The 20,245-nt window shown below is 41.0% G+C and overlaps 2 protein-coding genes across 2 annotated transcripts; both read right to left on the bottom strand.

Annotated features, from left to right (window-relative positions):
• Positions 1–2,517: 2,517 nt before the first annotated feature.
• Positions 2,518–5,659, bottom strand: LOC114029765 (ATP-dependent 6-phosphofructokinase, muscle type-like). Its single transcript, XM_027844400.1, has 3 exons — positions 4,111–5,659; positions 3,922–4,027; positions 2,518–3,714 (listed from the first exon to the last, which is right to left on the bottom strand). The coding sequence occupies exons 1-3, from the start codon at positions 4,166–4,168 to the stop codon at positions 3,570–3,572; spliced, it is 309 nt and encodes a 102-aa protein (XP_027700201.1). The 5' UTR covers positions 4,169–5,659; the 3' UTR covers positions 2,518–3,569.
• A 7,940-nt stretch (positions 5,660–13,599) lies between these two features.
• On the bottom strand, positions 13,600–20,011 carry LOC114029707 (testis-specific H1 histone). The gene is made up of 2 exons (XM_027844316.1): positions 18,955–20,011; positions 13,600–13,790 (listed from the first exon to the last, which is right to left on the bottom strand). Exons 1-2 carry the CDS (start codon positions 20,009–20,011, stop codon positions 13,600–13,602), a joined length of 1,248 nt encoding a protein of 415 aa, XP_027700117.1.
• Between the last annotated feature and the right edge of the window lie 234 nt (positions 20,012–20,245).

The following is a 20,245-nucleotide window of genomic DNA, read 5'->3' as shown; positions in this document are numbered from 1 at the left end:
GGAGCCATAGATAAAAGGGTTTATTCTTTATTTTCACGGTGTCTGGTCGAGACGAGGAGTAGGAGCATCCCCACCTACTGATTGCACTCTTTTGATATATAGAGAAACACACAAAGGAGACAGCATGCCAACAATAAGCTCATAAGTTTACGTTATCTTTGGTTACATAAAGATGTATCAGCATGGAGCAAGTGTGGTTCTGGGCCATGGATCCTGGCTGCCTGTGTCAAACTGGATCCATGCCACATTACATTTCTCAAATGTATTTCTTTTCAGACTTTTCCCAATTAGGTGTTCTAACAACACCAAGAAGCCATCATCCCTGTCCTTTAGATCTTTTAGTATTTGATTCTACAAGGGAAGGATATAAACTGGGCTGCTTTCCTGCAAGTTCAAGTTCATAGTCTCTGTATAGAAAACTGTACTAAATGTTTGAAATTGTTTTCCTTTTGTTGTTAAGTTGTGCTTTGTATTAATTGACATTTTAGTCATTTCAGGTTGTGTGTATGTATGTGTTGGTATTCAGGAGATACTGTATAGAGAAGAACTGCCTAGAAAAGTGTAGTTTGGGTCAACAGGTCTTTTCATTTACATATTCCTAAAGTTTGAATCAAGTTGTCACTGATGTTCTGAGAAGCTGTAATCTGAGCAATACTTGACTAAAACAAAAAACTGTGTTGTGCGGGGACAGAAGGAAAAGGGTGGGAGGAAGCCATATACAAAATAGGAATGGAATCTGTTGAAGTAACTTGAAAATAATTGAAGAGAAAGGCAGTGTGATATATTGAATAAAGAGCAGACTTTGAATTCAGGAAGACCTGGGTTCAAATTCTTTATACATACTGGCTTTGTAACCCTGGGCAAATCACTTACTACCCCGTTTAACTTAAGACTATATATAAAGTACTGAACAGTTGCCAATTGGTATTGACCAGAAGAGTTTCCTTATTAAGAGATCCCTGAAATCACAGGTCTGGTCCAAAAATAAAGTGAATCTGATTTTTTTTTTTTTGTTTGTTACATTTATTGAGGCGATAGGGTAGGGAAGAGTAGTAATTCCAAAGGGGAGCTTGTAAATACCTACTTTGTTCCAGTTATTTTCTGGGTATTCTTTTGTGTCCTTTTTTTCACCTTATAGGTGTAACTAACTACGATATCCCTGTCTCCTTCTCTGTCATACATTATGGTGATACCTAATGTAAATCTCTCTTCCCCTATTTCACATGTCACTAAGCTTGACACTACATTAATAAAATCATTTTCAGAAGGTTTGGGTAGATAGATGGGAATCATACCCACATGGAAAAAGGAGTAGCCTTCATTTCATAGAAAGTATAATAGAGAGGCCCATAGAGAACATGTAATCTCTCATTTTACAGCTGATGACACTAGGTGAGGTGAAATGTCTTGCCCAAAATTCATACCACTTAAGTGGCTGAGTGAGGAGTAGAACCTGGGGCTCTTGACTCCAAGTCCAGCGCCTTTTCCCCTATGGCATGTTGTCTTTTCCCCCTCTGTTTAACAAATGTTTTTAGCTGGCTGAGAAACTCCCACTTCACTTTAATTTATAACTAGTTCCATCCATCTTGATTTTGAGAAAATAGTTTTTCTTCCATTAAAAAAATCATGCTTGACTAGATTTTCAGAGTCTAAGCATGATAGGAAATCCCCTGCTCTCTCTGATTGTTTACTTACAAATTCTTAGGCCTTCAGCAAATGGTATTCCTCCTAGCCTTCCTGTTTCACTTTGTTGCATTTCTGTTCAATAGACGTGAAGTTCTAGGCACTACCTGGTGATGGGGCTACAAAAACATCAGTGAAAAATCACCTGCCTTCAGGAAAGTGATAAGCTCATTATTCCGGTATTGTGTTCTTGTTAGGGAGGTTCTACATAAATGTTTTATCATTTCATTTCTTGGCTTAAAGTAAAGACTCAGCTTCACATGTTTTCATTTATTATTAGCTCCAGAGGGTTAAAAAAAACCCCCAAAAAACCAAAAACAACAACTTGCAGTAGGAAGTATATATTTGCTCTTTAAGATTTAAATCTGCTTTTCTCCCAGAAGCTGATGCATCCCACTGGATTTAGAGTAAGACGGCCTGAATTCAAGTCTTGGCTCAGAGTAATTTTTGGCAAATCCTATCACAACTCATTTGCAGTTATCTGCAAAATTAGGGGGTTGGACTAAATGACCTTTAAGGTTTCTCCTATCTATGATCCTATGAACTCAACCTCCTGTAATATCCCTTATGTTTTAAGTTTGGACAAGCACTCTGAACATAGTTATAAGATTATTTTTCTTAGCGACTTATTTTTTTCTCTATCGACATCTTATAGATCTAAACTTGAGGAAAATTGATCATAGTCTTTTTGAGTCATTTCAGTTGTGTCTGACTCTGTGACTCCATTTGGGGTTTTCCTGGCAAAGAGATTGGAGTGGTTTGCCGTTTCCTGCTCCAGCTCATTTTATAGATGAGGAATTGGGGCAAATGGCTAATTGACTTTCCCAGGGTCACATAGTGTCTGAGGTTGGATTTGAACTTGGGTCCTTCTGACTCCAGGGCCAATACTATATCCACTGCACCACCAAGCTTCCCCGATTATAATCTTGGCTTCTAACAAACTCTTCCTTTTTACCTCCTCAGTGATGTGACTGGTGAATGGGAAGAAGAAGCAGGACAACAAGGAAAAAAAGAGTAGATATCCTTGCAAAACAACAACAACAAAAGACTTGAGGCAAGAGTTTACTCTTAGGAAACTGAGGGGTGTAGAAGGACAATAACACTCTTCTATGGAAGATATGGAGAACATATACCTGATGTTCAGTGGCATGAGACGTTACAACGGGTGCCCCCATGAGAAATGTAAATCTCAGCTATACTTGTCTCAAGAAAATCTAATGTTCTGATTTTGGTTCTAGGTGACCCAAAGCAAGTGTCCTACTCCTCCAACAGTATTGAGTTCTGTTCCCTTTAAACAAAATTGTAGGCATTACAGAGATTATTGCAATATGGAGAAGGGAGGTAAGAAAGATTTTAACACTGTGGAGAAGGGAGGGCCTGAAGGTGATGAGCAGTCTGACTCCTCCAACCTATAATGCATAGATCATAAGTGATCTATGAGAACAAGCTGAGACAAGTAGCTAGTACTGTCATAACTCATTTAAAGAAGATAGCCTAAGGTGAGCCAAAACCACAATGACATTAGCATTTACTACTATACCTACAGCGTTTGCCACTTCAACAGAAGCAATAAGGAAGCCACAATCATTTTGTCCAAATTACAAACAAAGAAATAAATAAAACTTGTTTTTAGGAAACTGGTAACCGAGTGACTGACATCTGGCAAGGGAATCTGCTTAGGGTAACAGATAAATGTGGAGGAGAAGCTACCCACCTTGCTGTGTGCCTCCAGGTGTTAAGATTGAGCCACTTGCTTGTGGCTGTGATAATAGGGTGAGGTAAAATTTAATGAGAAAGAAGCTAAAACACTGAGAATTCAAGAATAAGGAGTCTAGGCATGGACTAGCCAGAGAGTGAGCTGAGCACTTGCAGCTGTCTCCATCTACTCAGGGGCTTGTAGAGTCCACAGACGTACGCTTGACATGTTCCAGGTGAGCATGTTCTGTAGTGTCCAGGTCAGTATCATATTTGGCCAAGATTTTGAGGAGAGGCCGAATTCTCATCCACCATTGCTCCTTAGGGATCCTGTGTCTGTAGAGAAATAAGATAGGGTCAGCTGGCAGCCTCCAAGCACCAGTCACCTGCAAAAAATAAATCTAGGGGGTCCAGGAGTTGTCATGCAGAAGAGAATATTTTGGAAAGGGATTTAGTAAAAGAGACTAAGCATTCTTAAGGAAGAGACATGAGGCTGGGGAGACGTAAGGAAGAGTTTTCTGGAACTGGGATAAAGGTACTCACTCAAAGTCTGTTTCTTCTTTGAGGTCAGACAATGGTTGGAAAATCAAGGCCCTCTGACGCATCCCCAGTACACAAGCTGATTCAGGTGAATTGGCAAAAACACGCCCTGCAATAAGAGTTTGTCAGTAAGATTCTCATCCTGCAAAGTGCTGGACAGATTCCAAGGCCTCCCCCTTTAGCCTCACCTACCATTACGGATACTTTCTTGGATTTTTGTTGACATCCAGGTCATAGCCTTGGCTCCCATCTTAGTAGCAAAGTTTCTGTCAAATGGAGTTGGACTTCCACCCTAAAAACAGTACAGGAGAAAGTTGAGAAAAAAGAGCCATGGGTTAAGGTTAAGAGGAAGAAATTTTGAGGTGCCTTTGAGGTGGGAGGATAAGATGCTGGAGACCCAAGCAGGGAAATTACTTGAAATACTTTTGGACTAGGAAATAAATGCAAAGGCTCAGGTCAGTAAGTAGGTCAGCAAGCCCTTGCTTTTGCTGTGCATGTTTGGTGTGTTGAAGGGGAGATAATGGCAGAGAAGCCTTCCCTCTGGTATCGCATGGCCACCTGGTTCTGTGTTGGCACTCCAAGTCTATCCACTTACTGTGGGACTGCCACTCAGGGCAGTGTCCCTGCCCTTGTTAGTCTAAGTACATTTGCTATTGTCTTAGGAAAGAAGATATTAAAGCTTTTCCTGGGACAGGAGGATGTAGATGATAAATCAGGAAAAATGAAATTTGGTTAAGAGGGGACAGAGTCACCCCTAGACAAAAGTGTGAAGTAGGCAAAATTGATCCATTTATGGCACTTTCCCCTCCCATAACACACACATTGTTTATATTCCTTTGAACTATCTCCCCATCAAGGCTCTCTCAGCCTGCCCTGTGATTGTGGCCTAGAGGAAAAGATTTGAAACCGGTTAGTAGTGTGATATAATATAGTGTGATATAATAGAATGAGTTGGTGCACTAGGGAGTTGGAAAACCTAGGTTCTTGTCCATATTTGCACAACCATTGGTCTCCCTAAGCCTCAGTTTCTTCAGTTATAAAATGCAGATAATACTTGCACTATTCTGCCTCATGGGGTTGTGGAGAAAGTGCTAAGTAGGAACTATTATTCTTAGTACAGTGTTGGGTTTTTAATATATTGTTTCTTTCTTATGCTTTTGGTTCGGGGAGAGGGAAATAGTAAGAATCTTTCCTTGAAGCCCTACCCTATAAGGTCATCTAATTATCCAATGTCCAGGAGTGAGGGAAAGAAGCTAGTGGACTTTGGGAGTGGGCCACAAGGGGGCCATTGTCCTAGCAGGTGAGACTTCAGAGGGGTGGCTTTTCCAGGTCAAAGGGTTAGAAGGGGTGAGGGGGTTAAAACATCAATGGCAGGGTCTGGGATCTTGAGGATGGAGAAGGGAGGGTCTGAGGACATGTATGAGTTCCCTCACCTGTTGCATGTGACCCAGTGCATTCTTCCTGCTATTGAAGATGCCTTTCACCTCTTCTGAGTACAGATTGAAGATAAAATCAGTGGTATAATTTTCATTGCACTTCTCATTCCTGCTGAGCAGAGACTAGGATCCAGCAGCTGCAGCTCCAATTTTCCCATTTCCTCCCCATTTATTCGTTGTGGGCTTTGTGCCTCCCTCCCTCTCTCAATCTATTCATAAATTCTCCTCTGATTCATAAATCTGATAGGTAATATGTTCCATATTCTTTTAGTCTTCCTGTAATATGTCCTTTTATATCTAGGTCATGTATTCATTTTGACTTTATCTGGTTAAATGGTGTAAGATACTGGTCTATACCTAATTTCTGCTAGATTGCTTTCCAGTTTTCCCAACAATTTTTTTAATCAAATAGTGAATTCCTATCCCAAAAGCTTAAATCTTTACATTTGTCAAACACAAGGTTACTATAATCATTTACTACTCTATATTGTGTGTCTACTCTGTTCTATTTCCTTTCAAATCACTTAAAGGCTAAATCCATTTCTTCTGTTTTCTTACGCTAACTTGTCAAAGCCTTCACAGAAGACATTACATTTTACTTATTTTTCAGTTGTTTCTTGACTTTAAAACAAGCTTTTCTAAAACTCTGGGTGCACTTTAGGATTCACCCTCAATCTGAGAGTCCCAACGTAGGGGCTGATAACAGGGCTTGCTTAGGTCTTCAGGTTGGTTGTTCAAAAGCAGTAAGAAACAGAAGAGCAAATAAATTCTGACTTTATTTACTTTTATTCTTTTGGATAGAGAAAACTGAAGGTGGTCTAACAAGCTTTTTTTTCTTATGAAAAAGGCAGGACAGAAATCACATTTCCATCCTACAATAAATCTGTCATTCCCTTTAAGTTCAGTTTTTAAGTGTACCTTTTAAAGAATTTGTAATCTACACAACAGTTAAAACCAATTCCACAGAGTGACACCCAAAACTTTCATACTCAAAGACTAACTGGAACTACTTTGGACTTATTCTACTGATCAAAAAGTAGGACTTTGTTGTCAATTTGATATTGTATGTATCAAAAAGTAGGCTCTTGTTGTATAAGTGAGACTTGAACAGTTGGAGAGCTAAGCTCGCTCTTTAATTCTCCAACATATTTTTTTCTTTAATTTTAAGTAGCAAATGTATTTTACTTTATAAGTTCTTATTTGTGAAATTATTTAAAGTTACAGGAGTTTTATTCCAATTCCTCTTGTACTATTTTTCCTAAGTTGTTCTTATCTTGATACTCTTCTGACTTTTACTAAATCTCTCTTGAACCAATTTTATGATCAATAAAACAGTTTTAAAAATTCTAACTAACTTTAAAAGCAATCTCAAGTCATCTTAAAGTTAACTCCTTTTTGTGAATTAATGTGATCTACCAATTTTTTATTTTCATACTTTACAAAGTTTACTGGTACCCCCCCAAAAAGACTTATCAAAATAGTCATAAAAACATTCAAATCACAATTTAGAATTTTTCTGCAAATTACATCCTTTTTTTAAAATAACATTTAGTTTCTAATTAGTTTTTGTATCTGTCTTTTCATCTCTACAGTCTCCAATGTGGCCAGCATTGTAAGCAGAGAGAAAAGAGAGATTTTTCTTTTCTGAAGACTGAATATTTTTCGTTTTACAGTCTTTTTCTATTGGTTGATCAGGCCAAAAGAAAAAGCATAGGTTGAATTATCAAGACATAGAACAAAACAAACTGTTGGAAATACTTGCCAACATGGATTAACACAAAGCACAGATATAACAGCACAGATAAGAAGACAGCAACTTATCTCCACCTTACTCTTGTGCTGTAAGTTTCTGTTTAGATCCTCCTAGTATCCTGTTTTTGTTCTTATTCTTTTTCTTTCTGCAATCTGTAGTAAAATGTCACCTTTTGCAGCAATGAAAGCATACTCATTCCCTGTGGTAGGGTTTTAAAAGGAGCAGGAGGTATTTGAGTTGTGGCCAAGATTGCCTGAGGTTTCTGCCTAGGTTTCCTCTTCATATTAGGCAATTTCTGGGGTAACAAGAAAGTGACTTGAGGGTGTCATCTTTCCAGGCTGGGTGATAGCAGGTATAATTCTCTTTTGAAAAGAAAAACTACCAGCAGCCAGTTCCTCTTTTTTTGAAAGATGCTAGATCTTTTACCATACTGGAAGATGAATTGAGTAGACGAGCAAAAGAGGAGGATACAGCCAGAACAGGATGGAAATAAGCAAGCCCTTAAAAAGCAGTGGCCATGTCTAATCAGACAGGATTGCCCCACACCATAATTTATTTTTTTTTGGTGGGGGAGGGAGTGAGATTGTTCAATGGACATTCTTAGTTTCTCTAATGTGCAATAATCAAAAGTGTCAGATTCAGGCTAAAATAATCCATCAGCTAAAATCTCTAGCAGTCTTAGACCCAAAGGTTACTGAATTTAACAGAACAGCGCTTGTTTTCATCATTACCAGTTGAATTGGCAGCATACCTTTACTCCAGGATTTAATTTTCCCAGGGGGGTCCCCATGGGAATACTGTTACTTGCCCTCATTGTCACCCTTTAAAGGGATATTAAATGGGGAACTAACAGCAGAAATCACAAGTGGCTCAGGAGAGGGCAATTAGGAAGGTATGCGAGGTGGCCCTCCAAGTGGCACTGTTGTGGAAGAGGACAATGACTAGTGAGGCGTCCCCTACTCATCCCAGTCAAAGCATGGAGTTCAAGAATTGCTCCTTTTAGACTGTTGTAGGTTGCTTAAGGCCAATTGTGTAGAGGCACAATTTTCAGGCTTGCCTTGGGAGGCAAAACCTCTTGCTCAAGTTTTATCTATCAGGAGTTTCCTTCCAATGTGGTTTAGCTGTGGTTCACCCTTTGCTTTCTACTGTGGCTCAATTTACCCAGCCAAGTAGATGAGACAGCTTTGGGAGCTTCGTCATAGACTTGGCCCTTGCCTCATGGATCTAATGTAGCCCAGAAGATCTTATCAGGGTGTCCCTCCCAGTGGCTCATTGCATTCCTACTAGTAGCCCTTGCTTTCAAGACTGGTATCACAGCATCGTGCTCAAGAAAGCCTGGCTGCAGCTGCTACCAATTCTTGTGCCAGAGCAGGTGTTAATAAGGAAGTCCTGAAGACTGATTCTCAATCTTAAATTTTGAATTAGTCAGTTAGAAAGAAGCCAAATAATCACTTAAAGTTTCAATGTCTTATCAGCTGAATGTTTTTGTCTTAGTGAACATTCACTTGGAAAAAAAAAGTAGTTGCTAGACTACACATTTTTTCCTCCAGTTTCTCCATTAAGTTTTTTACTCTCTCTTTTAAAGTTTTCTGCTAAAAGCCTAGAGTACACAATCAATTTTAAAGCTTTTTAAAATCAAATTCAGTTCTACTTATACAAAAACTAAGTACCCTAGAAACTTTCCTAGTTGGTTTGTTGAATAGATTTTTCCATTCAGGAACTTACCTTGGCTCAGAAAAAAAAATTGACTCAGAGATGAGGGGGATGTCCAGCCTCCAATGCATCTTCCTTGAAGGGACGGATAGTTCCCTTGAAGAGACCATCCTTGGAGGTCAAATTGCTCAAGTTCCATCTGGGTTGCCAATTGTTATGATTATAATATGAAATGAAGATAATCTGAGGCATAAAGTTTCAAGCAAAATCTATTTATTAACCAGACTAGCAAATGCCAATAATAGAGGTCAATGGCCCCTTAGTGACCAGAGACATACCTGACAATCAGAACAGTTAATACAGTGTGGAAGTTACACAAAGTCCAGTGATGCAAACTAATTTGAGACTGTGATTTGTCTATAAAAAAGGTGAAGGGTGGGATATACATTTTGCTTCATCATGCTGACTTGCAAGAGGGATCTCCAGAATTTATAGGAATGAGGAAAATATGGAATAATATCCTTTAGACAGTCCTGTGCCAGACACCATTCAATACTAAAGATACCCAGTGCTAGGCAAAACCTCTGCTAACCAGGGTTGATTTATCTACCATTCATTTTCTTTATCTTTCTCATGAGACAGGACCAGCTTGTAAGCCTTTAAAATTAGGGTACTTAGGGGCAGCTAGGTGTTGCAGTGGATAGCACACAGGCCTTGAAGTCAGGAGGACTTGAGTTCAAATTCAGCCTCAAACACTTGACACTTACTAGCTGTGTGACCCTGGGCAAGTCACTTAACCCCAATTGCCTAAAAAAAAAAAATTAGGGTACCTAGTTACTCTTACAAACTCTACTGCTGAGATCTATCCAATCCAAATCTGATTCATAGTTATTCATTTCAGTGATTAATTAAAAACTCTTAACAATCAGTAATCAATAATTTCACAATGCCCTCTCTATTACTCCATGCTGCCTCTTTTAAGGGGTGTTTTGTTGCAAACTGAAGAGCCTTAGCTATGAAGAAAAGAATCAAAAGAGCGATGGTGTAAGAGAACCCACAACATCTCTGCGTTCCCAGTCTTTCCTTCCTGTAGCTCCATGAAGCAGCAACAATTTTGGTATCATCCTCTGAGCCTTGCCCAATTGTTGGGAGCTATAACTCCCTTTGGAGGCAGCTAGTGACTCAGCAACAGAGCACCACATCCAGGGTCAGGAAGACCTAAGTTCACATCTGGCCTCAGACACTCACTAGCTGTGTGACCCTGGGCCAATCACTTAGCCTAATCCACTAATCCACTGGAGTAGGAACTGGCAAACCACGCCAGTATTTTTGCCAATAAAATCCCATATGGGGTGGTTGTGGAGGGGTGACAAAGAATTGGACGTGACTGAATAGATTTTAGTGCCCTACATCACTGTATATTTTTTTTTGCCTTTTTTTTTTTTTTTTTGGTGAGGCGATTGGAGTTAAGTGACTTGCCCAGGGTCACACAGCTAGTGAGTGTTAAGCTAGTGAGACTGGATTTGAACTCAGATCCTCCTGACTCCAGGGCTGGTGCTCTATCCACTGCGCCACCTAGCTGCCCCATCACTATGTATTTTTAAAAATGTTTGATATTTATACTTGAACATGTTTCTCCCTAGTAGAATGTAAGTTTACTTAATAATAGTCTGGAAAGGAAATCGGCACCAAATAAGGTAGGTGTGATCTTCCTTGTCTTCATTTGGAAGCCAATCTGGTCAGTAGGGTATGTTGAGTCAAATAGTTGTGGGGCATTTTTCAAGTTTCCTCATGAACTGGCCTTTTTTTCACTGGGAGATTGAAAAACTGATAAAATGGCTAGATTCCTAGTCTCCTGGATTAAGGAGGTCTCAGGAACAGCTTTTCTGCCTTAAGGAAAACTAGCTCAGCCTTCACAGCAAGGCCTTAGGAAAACTCCTCAGTTATCATTTAAAGTCCTCCATGATCTGGCTCTAACCTACCTTTTCAAACATTTCACATTTTCCTTCTCACAGTTTACTTTCCAGCAGCCATCTTAGTGCCCTCCCACAGGCTGTTCCACTTAAACTGAAATGCCCTCCATCCTCAACCTCTGAGCTGAGCCTTGAAGGTACCACTTCCTGCACAACTTGCCTCCCAAGTTATTAGTGCTCTCTCCCTCCTCAAAGTATTTTGATACAAGTTCTATCTCACCTCTATCCTTGCCCAATGTAAATTCCTTGAGGCCAGAACCAGTTTCGTTTTTGTGTTTGTATGTCCAATGATGTACAGATACAGAACTGACCACTGAGCTAGTTACACTCGGATTCAAGTCCTGTCTTTGACACATACTAGTTGGAAGACTCTGGACAAATCACTGAGGGATTACCCTCAGTAGTATAGGCAACTAATATAAGGTACAGAGAAAGTATTAACCTGCATTGGTAGAGGGAGTTTATTTGCTGGGGAATTCTCTATATCAGTGAAATCACAAGTCCAGACCCTATACCCATTTAGTGGTCAAGTAGTAGAGGTATTAAATATTTGTTGAAAAGAATTGAACTTAGTGGGTTTGGGTGGAAGGCCCCAGGAAACAGGAGCCTGACTCGATACCAGTGACTTTCTGTAGTCACCCCTGTACCTTTCTCCCAGTGTGAAATTCACTATTCCAAGACTGATTTTCCTCACCAGGGGTGTTATCTTCTACTTTTGACATATTTCCAGGTAGTTGAGGAAGATAGGACCCTACAGACAGGAGAAATTGTATCTGCTGTCCTGGAATCTTGAGAATTGGTCTAATGGGGTTGTAATTAATGGAGTTCTCAATTTGAGATTATGTTTATTTGGATGTTTGCCTGAATGGCCCCTTGAGACAAGGTGTCAGGAGGTACCTATATCCATAGGAGTTATCCTTCACTTGATATGGGAGTTATATAAAGGTCACTTCACCCTAGTCACCATTCTGGGTAGCTAGCTCCATTTAAGGGATGAAGAAACTGAGACTGAAAGAGGTCAAGTAAATTGCCTGGAATCACACAGGGCCTAATAAGGGCCTGAGGCAGGATTTTAATTCAGGTCTTCTTGGTTTCAAGTCCAGCACTCCATGCCACCTAGCTGCCCAGCAGGATCTAGAACAGAGGTTCTTTTTGTAGATGTTATGACCCCTTTAGAAGTCTAGTGAAACCTATAGATTTCTTCTCAAAATGCTTTTAAATGAATTGGATTAAAAAGGAAAACTATATTTAAACTTTAAAAAAAATCAAGTTCACAGACCCAGGGTTGAGAACCCCTACTTAGCATTTCCTGAACAGTTTTGATGCTCTTAATGAATTTACCTGAGAATTGAAGGTCCATTCATTTCCACAGCACTAAATAAGAAGCACTTCAACCCAGCAGAAAATTTCAAAGCTACTAGAAATTAGTTAGAATGAAATGCATTTACAACTCCAGTTAGCTTTCCCTTCATGACTACATTTTTTCTGACTACAGTCTATTGTTAATAAAATTAATAAACTAACATATACTCTAGAGAACAGGGAATTTAGGGAGGATGAATTTGCCTCCTCCAGTAAAAGTGAGAGTGCTTCTAAGAGCATTGTTAGAAATTAGACATTCCCTGCAGATGAAAGCATACTATTTGCTCTTTTTCTGTCGTTTTTGTTTTGTTTCTTCTTTCTTGTGGTTCCTCCTCCCATTGGTACTAATTCTTCTTTACAACATGATTAATATGAAAATACGCTTAATATGAATGTATATTTAGAGCCTCTATAAGATTGGGAGAAGGGGGAAATTTTAAACTCAAAATCTTATGGAAGTGAATGTTGAAAACTAAAAATAAATTTTAAAAAATTAGACAATTCCCCTAAACTCTTGTGTTGATTTCCTTTGCTTTTTACTGTTTTCCTTTTGGGCCTCGGTGATATCGTTTGGAGCTTCTTGGGTTTTGGTAAATGACATTTGTCTCAAAACTTTGCTAGTTTGCTTTTTTCAGCCTTTGCTACTTTAACTTAAAAAAAAAACAAACCAAAAACCTTGTTTTAACTAGGAGTACTCTTGCCTGCTGCATGCAATTAGTTTCCCAGGTGACTTTCTCTGGGCCACTTTTTCTGCATGTTGTTTGTCCCCCTGTTACCCAGACCTGGGGCATTTATGAATCTGGAAGAAGTGAAACATTCCAGGACCTGTGCCTTGGATCATCAGATCATTCTAGAGAGGAATTTTTGAGAGTTTGAGGCCTTGAGGCCAAGCTGGTTCCTCAAAAGTTCATTATGGAGAACTTCCCGAGACAAAGCCTGTTTAGGAAGGAAACAGCCCACAGGGAAGGAATCTCCTTAAGCAATGCTGAAGACTGGGAAAGGGCCGGCTGGCATCTCAGGTTCCTCCTGCAACTTTAGCTCTTGAGATCCCTTCTGATTTCAGTTTCGGGCGCGGTCTCGGTGGAGGTGTTCACAGTCTCGGTTTACCAGGAGGGGAGAATGTCGTCGTCCAAACCAACTGCTTGCCTGCGTCGTCTTCTTTAGATTGTGGCGGTGGCGGCCGAGCTCCTTATATAGGCTCCAGCTCGACGTAGCAGAACCAATCCGCTCGCGGCTGGCCAGCTTTGTCTGGCAGCTCAGCGAGGCAGCTCTAGTTGTGCTTCTTCGGTTTCTCCCGAGGCTCTTTGCATCCTCCTCGGGGCGTCTTGCAACCCCCTTTTAGTGTCTCCAGATCCAGGCCCTCTGTATCTTTGACTTCCCGAAGAGTTAGGATGAAAGGCATTCAAGAGGGCAGCAAAAAATCAGAATAAGCAGAGATTTGCTTCCTTCTTTCAAGCCCCCTTGGCTCAAAATTGCCTTTCTGGAGAAATTAAAATTAATTTCTTCACTGTCGGAAAAGCGAAATGTGACCCTTGAATATCAAGCTGAATGTCTGTCTCAAGCCTGGGGCTGGAGGTTCTCCGGCTGAGGTGAAAAGCCTCGAGAAGACGCTGAAGAAACACACAGAGAGTGCACAGGTGAAGTGGGGGCTGATTGATTCTGTGAGGTCGCACTCCCTTCGCTTCAGGATTGATTCTATTCCGTCGGTTTAGCGACTATAAAGAGGTGGAGGGTCTGAAAGTGCTCAGTGAGAGGCAACTTCTGGGAAGATGCTTCGTGGAAAGAGCAGAGATGCCCACAAGTCAAGCAGAGCTTTCAACCTTATCTAGGAAGTCTTTCTCATTGTCCTCGAAAGGAATTGGTAATTAAGCTGTATAAAATCAGCAGGCAGGATAACTCTAACAACAGAGAAGGAAAGTAACTAAGGCCAGCCCAAGAGCCTGGGTGCCAATTTTCTTTCCCAGCCCAGTCAGAGTTGTCAAGAGTACCAAGACACAAAAAGAAAGGCTTCAGTGCTCAAGAAGACTTTTGAAAATAGGAATTTTGATTGGCCAAGATGACAAAACAAGAAAATGATAAATGTTGGAGAAGATGTGGGAAAATTGGAACACTAATGCATTGTTGGTGAAGTTGTGAAATGATCAGGTCATTTTGGAGAGCAATTTGGAACTATGCCCAAAGGGCTATCAAAATGTGCATACCCTTTAACCCAGGAATAGTACTTCTAGGGCTATATCCCAAAGAGATCATACAAATGGGAAAAAGACCTACATGTACAAAAATATTTGTAACAGCTCTTTTTGTGGTGGCAAAGGCTTGGAAATTGAGGGGATGCCCATCAACTGGGGAATGGCTGAACAAGTTGTGATGTACGAATGTAATGGAATACTATTGTGCTATAAGAAATGATGAACAGGCTGACTTCAGAAAAACTTGGAAAGACTTGTATGATCTGATGCTGAGTGAAGTGAGCAGGAAAACGTTGTACACAGTAACAGCCACGTTGTTCAATGACTAATATTGATAAACTTAACCCTTCTCAGCAATACAAGGGTCTAAGACATCTCCAAAGGCCTTGTGACGGAAAATACTATCCACAAAGAAGAAAGAACTATGGAGTTTGAATGCAGATTGAAGCATACTATTTGCTATTTTTTTTTCTTCTGTTGAGTTTTGTTTCCTCTTTCTGGTGGTTCCTCCTATTGGTTCTAATTCTTACAACATCACTAATGTGAAAATACATTTAATAGGAATGTATATGTATAGCCTATATTAGATTGCATGCTGTCTTAGGGAGGGTGGTGGGGAGGGAGGGGGAGAAAAATTTTAAACTCAAAAGCATATGGAAGTGATTGTTGATAAATCAAAATAAATTTTAAAAAAATAGGAATTTTGAGTTGCCCATAAGACTGGAACCCAGTAAGAGCAAAAGGGTAAAAGGCAGACTGAAGATTAACCAGAGGAAAAGGAATCAAATCTCCCCAACAAAAGGCTCTTCTTAAAGTCTCAGATTCACCAGAAGTTAATAATAGTCAATAAAACTAATAGATTCTCTTCAACCCCACCCCCATCCCCCATTCTTCTGTATTTTAAAGTGGAGAACAAAGTATCATATTACATTTTGGATAATATGGAAGTAGAGTAAGCTAAGATTCACTATTCTATCCCTAGGAGGGTATATACCTAGCTCTTTTTTTTGTTTTTGATTTTTGTTTTTTGCTTTTTATGAGGCAATCAGGGTTAAGTGACTTGCCCAGGGTCACACAGCTAGTTAAGTGTCAAGTGTCTGAGGCCAGATTTGAACTGAGGTCCTCCTGACTCCAAGCCTGGAGCTCTATGCACTTTGCCACCTAGTTGCCCCCCCTAGCATCTTTTTGAATGGTAAGGAACCCATTATTACTATGTTCATCCTGAACTATCACTGCCAAAGACTAGAGAAACCAACAGATTCATTTCTGATTTTCAGTAGAATTTATCACCTTCAATCTAACTTCCCAGTTCAATTCCTTAGTTTTCAATTTGACGTGGTAGTGGTGGTGGTGATAAGCAAAGTTTAGGATGAGAACCAACAGAAAAAAAAAAAAAGGTGAACCAGTAATTGAAAATTACGTGGCTAAGGGACTTTACATAATAATCTAATTAGGTACTGTAAGTATGATTACTCCAATCTTCATATGCAGAAACTAAGGCTGCAAAGAGATAACTGATTCATCTACGGATCACACAACTAGCAGGCTGCAGAAGCCAGGAATTTGAACCTAGGGCTTTCTGATTCTCAGCTAAATACAGTACTACCTCTACAATAACAGAGAAATTATGGAAACAAATTGAATAGCATAGGACTGGCTAGGCATGAGGGAATATATCTGACCAATTAGCTTTGGTGTGACAGGTAGAGCATTCTAGTAAGGAGACAGGTCTGAAATAAGGATTCAGAATACAAGTCAGGTAGGGGAATATCTCCAATTGTCCTGATCTATATCTGGCCACTGGACCCAGATGGCTCCAGAGGAGAGGGTGAGGCTGGTGACTTTGCACAGTCCTTCCTCACTTAAATCCAATTCACTTCCATGTTATGGCATCACCTCCCTGATGTCATGGTTCTCTTCAAGAATGAAGGACAAACAACAGTTTCTGTGAGTTGAAAAGGAACTGCCCACTGGGGACCAAACTGGAACTGGCTAGGTGGGCAACACAGTTTTCCTTTCTTTCTTTCCCTTTCCGCTGTTCATACAGGGTATCACATCCTTATCTGCCCAAAAGGAATGTAAATTTTAATCTCCGAAACTTTTTTTTAAACACCAGTCTTAACCCTGAATCACTCTGGCTCTCATTGATTGAATTTAGAATTGTAAACCAGGTTCCTCACATCCTTCTTAAAAAAAGTCATACACACATATGCTTTTTCAACAAAAATCTGCCTTCTCTCCCTCAATATCCTTCTTGTTAGCCAACCTTGAGTAGATGGAGGGAAATTCTGATCCTATGTTTCTCAAACCCCTCAACCAATCACATACTCTGAAAGTGGAAGTAACAGCTTACTACCACAAATCAGCTTCCTGGACCTCCCCCCCTCCTCAACCCTCCCACATCCCCACCCCTCCCACCTCCTGCCAAAGAATTGGGAGCATCTCTGACAGATGAACTTGAAGCTAAATTTTCAAATGAACATGATTCAAAATTTTCAAATGAACATGATTCAAAGTGTATATAACCTTGCTACTGTGACTGAAAGGCTTGAGTGATTGAATTCTTTTGAGGCAGACACCCCCCCCCCCATGCTCTTGCATTTTGGAGTTCCCAACACCCCAAACCACAACATAGGAACATCTATGGAAGAGAATTTGGGTGGGAGGAACTAGGGAGAGAAACCTCCAGCTGTTAAAAGAGAAAAAAGTCAGGTTAATTCCTGTAATGCCAGATGCTAAAAACCTTCGGTGCCTTGGTAAAGGTAGAGCACTGCTATTAAGCCTGACCTTCCTAGGGCCTCTAGCAATCTTTCTCTACCCCACTCCCAATTTAGGGATAGCTGAAAGAGCTCTTAAGTGTTAGGAGATCTGCCATTGAATATTGTTTTCATTTGAGCCAGATTGGCTGTGATTGCAACTTCTCAGTCACTCTACCAGGTTTTTTTTAAACTACTTTCTTGTTTTCACTCTCGGTTCAAAGTCTTCTTTAGACATCCTCCAGTTTGAGAAATTTAACTTTCTGAAGGTTTGTCAGCATATTGTTCTTTGCTCCCTTTGTGACTCTTGCTACTGTCCCGTCTCTCTTCTCTAAACGTGGAGGACTAAGAATAAATTTATACCACATGTACATTTCTTTCATGTATCTCATCCTTTGCCCAATCTTCTGTTCCAGCCTCATTCCAAGTCCCCTCTTCTTATTTTGGATATACTATTTTTCAAATAACTATCACCTACTCTTTCCCCCAAAAGCCTTGGGGTTTTTGTTATAAATTGGTGGAGGAGGTAGAGCTGAGCTTGGTCCTGGGGTATTTTAATTTCTCATGAGTTTTCTGAATCAGACCTCCAGAATCTGTTTGAGTTTTCATAAAGTGTTTTAAAAAATAAGTTTAAAAACCTGTAAAACTCAGGCCTGGTACTGGAACAACCCCACCAAGGTTCAGTCAGTCCTAGAGATACCCTGAAACAGCCAGTTGGACTTTACTCCCACATTACAAGTAGTCCCACTCCTCCCTATCTTATTATATCTCTAAATCCTTACATGGTCACCACCTCACCTACTCAACTGAGGTCTTCCTGGTTTCTGTCATTGGAATCCTGGTTTCTATTCTGTGTATTCTATTCTATTCTGGTATTAAATTTTATTTATTTATTTATTTTATTCTATGTCCCCTCTGGTCTGTGACATACACACTATTCTCAGGCTATCTTCAAACCTTACACTCTGGATGAAAACATACTGAGATTTGATTTTTTTTCTTTGCATCCTATCTCTAGGGCATAAGTGCATCATTACACACAGTTTTGGGCTCTTAATAGTTTGTTGAATGCACTACCTATCTTTATAGCTTCATAACTGCACTCCTCCCCATTTCCCAAGCAGACTCTCTACTCTGCAGTCTGGTTATCACATCCACCTTTATAATATTCTCATTTGGGGATCCCCAATATGGTTATTTGCATGCTAAAGGCGATTCTCATTGCCTTATGTTAAATATTGAAAGATAATGAAATCTTGCATTTTAAAATCTGGTCAACTTCATGTCCCCAACCACTTCTGATGGAGGGATGTTTTGTGAGAGTGTGTGCTATAAGTGGAATTTCAGCCCAGACATTTTTGTGCATGAGAGAACTGTCCAGCTTTTTGCAATCTACACAATGGATGAGGTTATGCCTAATTTTTTGTCTACTGCTAAAGTCAGCCCAGTGTGTTTCAAAGGTAAGCCAAGAGTGTGTGTTAAATTGACTTGACCTTCATCTCTGAGTTTACCTGTCACAATGAATCAATGGTAGTTCCTTTCCTTCATTTAAAAAACAAACAAAAACAAAACAAAACCCATGTTTTAAAAAGCATTAGCCTTTCTTTCCTCTCCCCTTTCTTGATTTTTTTTGTTCTATTCAGATTTATAATAAGCAAGGAAAGCTGATCCTAGATGGCAAGAGACGCTCACCTTCTCCTTCCCCACACGCCTAGCCCTACCACACCTTTCTTTTCCCTTCCCTGTATCTCACTCCCAGAGCATTAAAGGAAGAAGAAAAAAAAGACACAAAGATCACGGGAAAAGGTATAATAAATACTTCCCGGCCATTTCACTCAGTGAGTGCATAGATTGTTCCGAGAGGAGCTCTGAGTGGGAACGAGAGCCCAATTCAAGAGCTCTGGGGATGTCCACCTATCCCTTGTGCGCTTTCTTTTCGGGAGGAATCCTTTCGGGGGGAAATTTTGTAAGGTCGCCTTGTTCTCCGATCAAGGGCCTTCATATTGCCTCCATGGATCTTGCTCGACTTGGCTGATGCGAGATTCAGGTTCGGGCTGTATCTCTGGCAACAGTTCTGGCGGTTTTGCTTATGTTTCACTTGCTTCTCCGGGTCCACGTTCCTCTCCCTCACCTTCTCCCTTGTCTTCTCCTTCGGCTTCGTTTTCTTGTCTTCGTTCACCGTCTCTCCTCTGTTCTCCTTAATCCTCATTTTCTTTCCTTTCTTTGTCTTTGGCCTCTTTGACCCTTCCGTCGACCTCAACTGGTCTTTCGATTTCTCCTTCATCTTCATCTTCTTTATCTTTCTCTGCTTCGCCTTGGGCCCCATCTCTTCCCTCGTTTTCTTAGATGCCTTCTGGCTCATGGAGTATCCTGGGACCAAACTCAGCGCGACCTCCTCCATATCCTCAGGGTTTTCATTCACTTGCTCCACGTAGATTTTCTCCTCGGATGAATGCGGAGTCTCGGACAAGTCGTACAAGTCGGGAGTCTCGGGCCCCTCGGGCGTCTCGGGTTTGAACGAGTCCCCTGGGCTGGGTTGGGAATCCTCCTCAGGAGGCTTCCTATACCGGCGAGCAAACAGGGACTCGAAGCAATTCTGGTTCACTTCCTCGATCTCCGCAGATCTTCTCTTGGTACGTTTCTTGATTGGCTTCAGACTCTTCCAGACTCTGAAGAAGCCCTCGGCTTTGCTGCCGCTCACCCGGAGCAAAGTGCCTTTCACCGACGCTGGCTTGGGCCCCAAGGAGGAATGATCGCTGCATTTCCTGCCCACCTGGTAGCCGGCGTTGCCGAACTCCTTCTTGAGCATTGTGAGAGTCAGTCCTTTGTGGGCGGCAATGGCCCGCAGCAGGAGCTGGGAAACTCGGAGCACCGATCGCCGGCGACGCTTCACTTGTGTGTCCTGCGGCTTTTCCGACGATTCTGGGACTATCTCTTTAGAGACGCCATCGGGATCGGCTGCCTCGGTCATGGTGCTCCCTGCTCGCGCTAGCGCGGGGCGGCTGGTTTGGGACATCACCATCCCACTTGGCCCTTCACTGTAGGGAAAGGGCGGCTTAAACGTCACAAAGGGCTGATACTTCGGAGGTCTCGGGTCAGAATATGAGCGGTGGGCGTTGGGTGGGGGAGGGCGGGTAGGAGAAGATAAGCATTTATTAAGCAACTCTTTGTGCCTGGAACTGCGCCAAGTGCTGGGGAAGAAATA

This window comes from Vombatus ursinus, unplaced genomic scaffold (assembly GCF_900497805.2).
Source record: "Vombatus ursinus unplaced genomic scaffold, bare-nosed wombat genome assembly UNPS02014941.1, whole genome shotgun sequence".
Taxonomy (NCBI): Eukaryota; Metazoa; Chordata; class Mammalia; order Diprotodontia; family Vombatidae; genus Vombatus; species Vombatus ursinus.
Note: the sequence above shows the minus strand (reverse complement) of the source record. Positions and strands in the feature narration are given on the sequence as shown.